Genomic DNA, 9,621 nt, shown 5'->3' on the forward strand with positions numbered 1-9,621 from the left:
GGCGCCGAGCCAATTGTCTAATTTTTCTTCATGACAAAAGGTTAAGTGAAACTGTTTAGTTTTTCTATTTGTCTCTAATACATAGAACAATGAAGTAATATGGAAAACTTTATAACATCATAAATAGATTATTTAACAAATAGGACTATTAAAATTAAAATTTATCATAGCATTTGATTTCTTCAATCATCTATATTTACTGTGTTCTCTTTGACTAGTTCTCAAACCTTAAGTTTATTATGTTGTTCATTATATCAGTACATATGGATTACTTAAATTTATTGAGTATTTATAGTTTTTCTTGACTCCTGGTGTTTTTTTTTTCCTTAGGTGAATTATATTTTTACATACTACACGTTGCATACTACGGATGGGAACTATTAAAGGTTATAATGTCAAAAACTTTTCTTAAACCAAAGGTGTCTTCCACAAAGGTATGATTCACTAAAATAACTACCTAAAAAGAATTTAAATGTTTGTATATATTCTATATGACTTACCACTGCTATCAAAGTAATGGAGCCCAGTATCTCTTATAGTTAGTGATCTAAATAAGTTTGGTAATAAGTTGTAAAACAACTAAAGCACAACCATCATTTGGAAAAAGGGTTTACAGTGCCACACCCATAGCTCAGTAGGTAGGGCACCAGCCATATACACTTCAGACCCGGCCCGGGCCAGCTAAAATAATAATGACAATTGCAACAACAAAAAAATTGCTGGGCATTGTGGTGGGCACCTGTAGTTCTAGCTACTTAGGAGGGTGAGGCAAGAGAATTGCTTAAGCCCAAGAGTTTGAGGTTGCTGTGAGCTGTGACATCATAGCACTCTAAAAAGGGCGAGATAGTGAGACTCTGTCTCAAAAAAATAAAAAGAGTTTATAATCCCAGTCACAAAGGAATGGCTAAAAACTCTTTTGAGTGAAAGATCATAGAAGAGAGAAATATATGAGTGGTTGTTGGTGGTATAGCCTAACTGCAGGCCTTACTTCTTAGAAGTCTTGTGGTTCATTGTGTTAGTTCTCAACAAGAAAAGGGTCAGACAGTCTCATTCATGCACGGTAGCTATGTCCATAGTCGTAGTTCTAATTTTCTTTGATCTTAAGTAAATTATGTATTAAACTTTGCTGTTTTCATTTCTCTTTTCAGTAGATGGGGGCCCACATTTATGAAAGAAATCAAACTGTAAGGAAAGGCCAGGCAAGGTGGTTCCCAGCCTGTAATCCTAGCACTTCGGGAGGCTGAGACGGGTAGATTGCCTGACCTCACAAATTCCAGACTGGCCTGAGCCAAAGCAAGATCCTGTCTCTAAAAACAGCCAGGCGTCATGGCAGGCACCCATGGTCCTAGCCACATGGGAGGCTGAGGCAAGAGAATCGCTTAAGCCCACTCGAACAAGGGAGACAAAGTGAGACTATGTCTCCAAAAAAAAAAAAAAAAGAACTATTAAAAAAAATTATATAGGCTCAGCGCCCATGTTTCAGTGAGTAGGGCACTGGCCACATACACCGAAGCTGGCAGGTTCAAGCCCACCTGGGCCTGCTAAACAACAATAACAGCAGCCTCCCCCCCCCCCCCAAATAGCTGGGTATTGTGGCAGGTGCCTATAGTCCCATCTACTTGGGAGGCTAAAGCAAGAGAATCAGCTAAGCCCAAGAGCTAGAGGTTGCTGTGAGCTGTGACACCATGGCACTCTACCAAGGGGGACATAGTGAAACTCTTAAAAAGAATTATAAAATGTACAAGTAATATGCAAGTCAGAATTGCTAGCAAAAGTTATTATAACAAAAGTTACTTTTCTGTACTCTAAAATATAGGGGAAAGGGGCTAAAGTTATAGTATCACTGATAATCTTTTGACGAGGAGGAAATGGGTAGCTATGACTGAAATAGCTAGTCTGTTGTAGTCTTCCTTTCTTTACCCATTGCTGCTCATATTCCCAATCCTTTCACTTAAGGAAGAGTAAGTATGACTTATAATCCCCAAATTGCCTCCCCTGGGCCTACTTTCAAATCTACTGTGTGGTTCTTTTTCTCCAAGAGAGGAGCATTGTACAATAAATAGCTGACAGCTGTAGCTAACTATTCTTGAAAAATAATATAATCTTAATTCCTTTTTTGTTAGTCCAACAGGAAATTCAACAGCCAGGTGCTAAGCTAGGTTTCTCTTTTTTCTTTTCTTTCTTTCTTTCTTTCTTTTTTTTTTTTAATTTTACCAGGAAAAGTACTAGAGAGAAAAGATTTTTCTTGATTTATACTGTTAGAGAGTTAAGGAAATCCACTTTACAGTTTCTGATTATGAGAAAAACTTTGTCCATACTCCTGAATGTTTTTAGGTTAAAATTGCTCAATTCAGCATCTTTCTCTATATATACTTACAAAGGATTTTATTTATTAATTGTATTTATTTTTTTGAGACAGAGTTTCACTTTATCACCCTTGGTAGAGTACCATGGTATCACAGCTCACAGCAACCTCCAGCTCTTGAGCTCAAGTGATTCTCTTGCCTTAGTCTCCTGAGTAGCTGGGACTACAGGTACCTGCCACAGTGCCCACCCAGCTCTTTTTAGAGACAGGGTCTTGCTCTTGCTCAGGCTGATCTTGATTTCTTGAGCCTGTCTTGGCCTCCTGAGTCCTCGGATTAAAGGTGTGAGCCACTGGGCTCAGCCCATACAAAGGATTTTAAAAAAAGGAAATAATGGAGAGAAATGCAGAGATGTCAGCAGTTTCTATAGACCAGAAGAACATGACATTGGACTCACTGATTTTCTTCTCTGTTGTTCCACTACTCTTCTTCCTAGGCATTTCTAAGTGATCAATCTCATCCTCCCTGGAAAACCTGCCTCACTTATAAAAATAATAGTTGCTCTATCCATTCTGGGCAACAGCCAGACCTTGTCTCTACAAAAAGATTAAAAATTAACTGGGTGTGGTGGGGTGTGCCCCTTTGGTCCCAGCTACTCAGGAGGCTGATGCAAGAGGATCACTTGAGCCCAGGAGTTCAGTTTTGTAGTAAGCTGTCATGACCCTGCTGTACTCTTGCCCAGGCAACAGATCAGGACCCTATCTCAAACAAAAGAAACCCCACAAAAACTAATTTGTGAGATTTTTGTTTTATTCATTTTTTATCTTATTTATTTATTTATTCATTTATTTTTTGAGACAGAGTCTCACTTTGTCACCCATGGTAGAGTGCTGTGGCATCACAGCTCACAGCAACCTCCAACTCTTGGGCTTAAGCAATTCTCTTTCCTCAGCCTCCTGAGTACCTGGGACTACAGGTGCCCACCACAACACCTGGGTATTTTTTTATTGTTGCAGTTGTCACTGCTGTTTTAGCTGGCTGGGGCTGGTTCAAACCCGCCACCCTCAGTATATGGGGCCAGTGCCCTACCCACTGAGCCACAGGCACCGCCCTATTTATTTATTTATTTATTTGAGACAGAGCCTCAAGCTGCCCCCCTGGGTAGAGTGCTGTTGCATCACAGCTCATAGCAACCTCCAACTCCTGGGCTCAAGCGAGTCTCCTGCCTCAGCCTCCCAAGTAGCTGGGACCACAGGCATCCGCCACAACGCCCAGCTATTTTTTGGTTGCAGCCGTCGTTGTTTGGTGGGCCTGGGCTGGATTCAAACCGGCCACCTTAGGTGTATGTGGCTGGCGCCTTAGCGACTTGAGCCACAGGCACTGAGCCTATTTATTTATTTTTAATTTATTTTTTTGAGACAGAATCTTGCTTTGTTGCCCTTGGTAGAGTGCCATGGTGTCATAGTTTATAGCAACCTCAAACTCTTGGGCTCAAGTGATTCTCTTGCCTCAACCTCCCAAGTAGCTGGGACTACAGGCTATTTTTAGACACGGGGTCTTGCTGTGGCTCGTGCTGGTCTCAAACTCATGAGCTCAGGCAATCCACTCTGCCTCCCAGAGTGCTAGGATTATAAGCGAGAGCCATCCTGCTCTTTTATTTTAAATGTTACATGTTTATGAATATTTTGTTTCCAGAGTAGTTTAGTTATATAGAGAATACATGGGGAAAAATGAAATTATATTTACATGGATTCTTTTTTTTCAGGTAACAAACTGGGTAGACCCATCATTTGATGATTTTTCAGAGACTACAAGCATCTCTGCTATTACTGCCACATCATTATGTGAGAATAATTCAAGTCACAAAAGAAAAAATGTACCTTTCCCATTAGAAAGTAGCAGATTTCCAGCTGGAAAAAAAGGAAAGCTATCTTCCGTGGAACAGATATACAGTTTAGAAAATTCAAAAGAATATCTGTCTGAAAATGAACCATGGGTGGATAAATATAAACCAGAAACTCAGGTATTAATTATGTGAAACATGTCTACATAATTTAGTTTCTGGGTGGGGTATATGTGAAGGATGGGAAGGAAGATAGACATTTTCAGAGTCATAGAATCTTACTGTCTAAATGTTAGGAAAAAACCAAGAAATCAATAAAAATATAATTTTAACGTTACAGGGCCTAGATTTTTCTCAACAGTTATTCTGAAGTTATACAGTTGTACCATTTGTTTTATGTTTTAGATTTAATTTAACCCCAACCTACAATTGATCTCTTTATATTTTTTTTACTAAATACAATAGAACCGGGGTGGTGCCTGTGGCTCAAGGAGTAGGGCGCTGGCCCCATATACTGGGGGTGGTGGGTTCAAGCCCAGTCCCAGCCAAAACTGCAAAAAAAAAATTAAATAATACAATAGAACTGCTGCAAGTTGACCACCCAAGTGAGTGTAACAAGCTGGTCACCATATGGAGGTGGTCAGTGTAAGAAAGTAGGCCTGTTGTACTGATACATACATCTGGTACATGTCTAGTCTACAAAAATTAGATCAACTTAAGCAGGTGGTCAGCATAAGGAGAAGGTTCTACTGTGAGATACCCCTCTATACTGCCTTCACAAAATATGTTTCTGGATTTGAAAACATTTTATAATTGCAAACTTGGCAAAATTGTGATATTGTGGTATCAGTTTAAGAATAGTATTTTCCTATAGTAATATAAAAATCCAAGTGTAGTGCGGCACCTGTGGCTCAAAGGAGTAGGGCGCCGGCCCCATATGCTGGAAATGGCGGGTTCAAACCCAGCCCTGGCCAAAAAAAAAAAAAAATCCAAGTGTAATCAAAAGGGCCATTTTTATTACAATATTACAAGCATGTTAATGGTTTGCTACTTTTATTTTTATTGATTATTATTATTACTTTTTTTTTTTTTTGAGATAGAATCTCATTATGTCACCCTTGGTAGCATGCCATGGCATCACAGCTCACAGCAACCTCAACTCTTGGACTTAAGCTGTTCTATTGCCTCAGCCTCCCAAGTAGCTGGACTACAGGTGCCTGCCACAATGCCTGGCTATTTTTTTGTTGCCATTGTTTGGCAGGCCCAGGCTGGGTTCGAACCCACCAGCCCTGGTGTATGTGACTAGTGCCCTAGCTGCTGAGCTATAGGTGCCAAGCCTGCTACTTTTTTTTAATTAAAAGTTTAGTTTAGTATGTGCGGATGTGCCAGAAACTCTTTTTTTTTTGCAGTTTTTGGCCAGGGCTGGGTTTTGAACCCACCACCTTCGGCATATGGGGCTGGCACCCTACTCCTTTGAGCCACAGGTGCAACCCCAGAAACTCGTGAATAAAATGTTTTGTTTTAAACTTGAAATTTTTATCTCAGCATGAACTCGCTGTGCATAAAAAGAAAATTGAAGAAGTTGAAACCTGGTTAAAAGCTCAAGTTTTAGAAAGGCAAACAAAACAAGTAAGTAAGAAGTGTTTTAAAATATTTAACATTAGATGTTTTTCTGACTTACAGTGTGTCATTAGAAGTTAAACTTTCATGATAACTTTGGTTAAGTAAGTTCAGATCCTCTCTAATAGAAAGCTAACTGACTTCTACCCTAACAACCTCACCCAGAAAGACTTAGAGAATTTCAGTTTTCCCCTTTATTTGCACAACTTTTTCCTTTTATCTTCAACACAAGGCATAGTAAACATTCAGGGTACAAGTGCATTTCGTACATTAAATTACCTTACGCTGAGGGAAGCAAGTGAATTTCAAATTAGTTTCTGTTTTAAATATAGCCTAAAACAGTCATCATTCATTTTAAATTGATGTTTTTTGTTTCACTTCCTAATTCCACAACTACCTTTAGTCTTCCCAATGTATAATAGTTTCTTCTCTCAGCCACTCTTTTTGTGTGTTTTTTTTTTTTTTTTTTTGGAGACAAGGTCTCATTCTGTTGCCCTGGGTGGAGTGCCATGGCATCATAGCTCACAGCAAGCTCAGACTCTTGGGCTAAAGACATCCTCCTGCCTCGGTCTCCCATGTAGCTGGGACTGTAGATGCCCACCACAATGCTTGGCTAGTTTTTTATTTTTGGTAGAGACAGAGTCTTGCTCTTACTCATGCTGGTCTTGAAGTTCTGAGCTCAAAGGATCCTCCTGCTTTGGCCTTCCAGAGTGCTAGGTTTGCAGATGTGAGCCACTAAGCCCAACCTCAGCCTCCTGACTTTTTTTTTTTTTCAGCCTTGAGATTCCTTTACTTTTTTTTTTTTTTGGGTGGGGGGGGGCCAAGGCTGGGTTTGAACCCCCCATCTCCAGTATATGGGGCTGGTGCCCTACTCCTTTGAGCCACAGGTGCTGCCATTCAGCCTCTTTTTAAGTATTTTTACTCTCCAAACATAGAATAGCAAAAGTACTCCTATATCTATAATATACTCATCATTTCTCCCTTAAATATTTCAAAATTGTAAGCATCATGACATTTCATTCAGACTTTTGGATACTTCACTATATCTCTCATTTTTAAAAGAATCATTTTCCTAATTATACATACTATTATTCTAAGAAAAGTAACTGTAATGTTCTAATGTTATTAGTGGTCATTTCATACTCACATTTATTCAGTTATCCTCAACATTTTTTAATGTCTTTTGCAGCTGGTTTGCCTCTTTTTTGTTCCCCCCAGCAATTGTTGCCTAATGATTTTGAAGCTGGTTTGTTGGAAACAGGATCTAACCAAGAACCAAACTTTGCATTTCATCATTGTTATATCTCTTCGGTGTGGTTTCTTGTTTATTTTTATTTTTTTATTTTTTTTAGAGCTAGGATCTCCCTGTATTGTCCAAAGCTCAGGGAATGTTCTGGATCTATAACAGTCCCTTTTAGCTGTTTTTTTCTCCAAAACATTTTTTTTTATAAATTTTGTTTGTATTTTTAACAGAGAGAACATACTTCTCCAAGACATTGACTTATGAAGGGGCCTAGGCCAGTTGACTTACAGAAGTCTCATTCTGAATTTGTCAGATTATTTCTTCCTGATAATGATGAACCTGTTTTTCTGTCTTGCGTTTCCTATAACCTAGTGCTTTGAATCCAGGGCTTAATTAGACCAAAGTTGAACATTTTTACAAGAATGCTTTAAAAGTTATAACATGTATTTTATAAGATATCAAATTGGAAAGTATGGGAGGTTCTCCTGTTAGCTTTCACGTTAGGTTAGCTCCCTGGACTAAGGAGGTGATGGTCAAAAAGCTGCAATGTAGAATAACTTTCCCTTATAACTGATGCATACTGCAAAGTACCTGTGGGCAGAGACTTGGCAGCACGTGGGTACCCACTTCCCCAGCAGTCTTTTACCTGAGCACTTTAGTATCAATTTTCAGTTCTTTCCTGAGTCACTTATTTTGTGAGAGTTGTGAAATGATGATTTTTTATTTAATTTTTATTTTTATTTATTTATTTTTTATTTTTTGACACAGAGGTGTATGTGGCTGGCGCCTTAGCCACTTGAGCCACAGGTGCCGAGCCTGTTATTATTTCCACAATTTTCACTGGTGTTTTTCTATTAAAAACAGTTTGCCATCACTAGTAAGGGCTGTATAGTTACCATGAAATATACTTCCAGCTGGAAGGGGAGGATAACTTTTAAATCTCTTCCTTTATTTTTATTTATTTATTTATTTATTTATTTTTGCAGTTTTTGGCCGGGGCTGGGTTTGAACCTGCTACATCTAGCATATGGGGCCTGCACCCTACCCCTTTGAGCCACAGGCGCTGCCCTTGGTAGAGTTCTGTGGCATCATAGCTCACAGCAACCTCAAACTCTTAGGCTCAAGTGATTCTCTTGCCTCAGCTTCCCAAGTAGCTGGGACTATAGGCACCCACCACAGTGCCTGGCTATTTTTAGAGGCGAGGGTCTTGCTTTTGCTCAGGCTGGTCTCAAACCTGTGAGCTCAGGCAATCCACTCACCTTGGCCTCCCAGAGTGCTAGAATTAGAGGGTGAGCCACTGCACCTGGTGCTATTTTTATTTTTTTATTTTTTTAGAGGCAGAGTCTCACTTTATTGCCCTCAGTAGAATACTGTGGAGTCATAGCTCACAGCAACCTCCAACTCCTGGGCCTAGGCGATTTTCTTGTGTCAGCCTCCCTAGTAGCTAGGACTATAGGCACTTGCCACAGTGCCTGGCTATTTTTGTTGTTGTTGTTGTCGTTTGGCTGGGGCTAGGTTCAAACCCACCACCCTGAGTATATGGGGCCAGTGCCCTACCCACTGAGCTACAAGCACCGCCCCTATTTTTATTTTTAATTAGACTTTTTCTTTGGAGACAGAGTCTCACTTTTTTGCCCTAGGTAGAGTGCCTGATGGCATAGCTCACAGCAGTTTCAAACTCTTGGGCTCAAACGATTCTCTTCCCTCACCCTCTGTAAGCTGGGACTACAGGTGCCTGCCACAACACCTGGCTATTTTTAGAGACATCTCGTTCTTGTTCGGCCTGGTCTAGAGCCCATCAGCTCAAGCGGTCTACCTGCCTTGGGTTCCCAGAGTGCCGGGATTACAGAGATGAGCCAGCACACTGGCCCTAAATAGACTTTATTTTTTATAGCAGTTTTAGGTTCACAGCAAAACAGGGCAGAATGTACAGAGATTTCGCCTCTATCCTCTGCGTCCCAAGCATGCAGAGTCTCCTCATTACCAACATTCTTCACCAGAGTGGTACACATGTTAAAGCTGGTAACCTATCTTAAGTTAATACCACCTAAAGTCCCCTGTTTATGTTAGGGTTTTCTTTAGTTTTCAACTTTGAGGTGAAGGAATAGGTATTATATAGTTGCTTTGATGATAATGGAACCTTCTCCCTCAAATCAAACTCCTTTCTGTCTGGACCGTGGATTTAACCTTCTGGTTTCGGGGTAAGGTAATATATCCAAGATGGATTTTCAATGTCAGCATTGACATTCTTCTGACTCCTCATAAAAATCTGTCTTCTATGTGTACAAATTCTTAGATGGTTTCTCTGGAACACATTTTACAGCCAGGCCTTTTCTCATCGATTTGGTTTTGGTCAGTTCAGCTAATAGCTTTTGTTTTTCAGTGTCTACTGTGTTCTTGTAGCAGTACAAACTTCGTATAAACATTATGTCATAAACTTACATAGGTGCTACTGTTGTTATTGTACTAATTGGATAAACTAGGAATGTGTATACATATATATGTAGTAGGGAAAGTGTTTTCTCTTTTTTTTTTTTTGAGACAGAGCCTCAAGCTGTCCCCCTGGGTAGAGTGCCATGGCTTCACTGCTCACAGCAACCTCCAACTCCTGG

At 39.9% G+C, this 9,621-nt stretch overlaps 1 protein-coding gene across 1 annotated transcript in view; it reads left to right on the top strand.

The window, feature by feature from the left end:
- Positions 1-9,621, top strand: part of RAD17 (RAD17 checkpoint clamp loader component) — a 47,485-nt gene that overhangs the window by 2,345 nt on the left and 35,519 nt on the right. Inside the window, exons 2-4 of the mRNA XM_012802740.2 lie at positions 331-434; positions 4,069-4,326; positions 5,692-5,775. Of these exons, the coding sequence (XP_012658194.1) occupies positions 393-434; positions 4,069-4,326; positions 5,692-5,775 (384 nt within the window). The 5' untranslated portion in view covers positions 331-392. The remainder of the gene's footprint in view (positions 1-330; positions 435-4,068; positions 4,327-5,691; positions 5,776-9,621) is intronic.

The sequence above is a fragment of the Otolemur garnettii genome, unplaced genomic scaffold (genome assembly GCF_000181295.1).
Source record: "Otolemur garnettii isolate 467f Iridium unplaced genomic scaffold, OtoGar3 scaffold00017, whole genome shotgun sequence".
Lineage (NCBI taxonomy): Eukaryota > Metazoa > Chordata > Mammalia > Primates > Galagidae > Otolemur > Otolemur garnettii.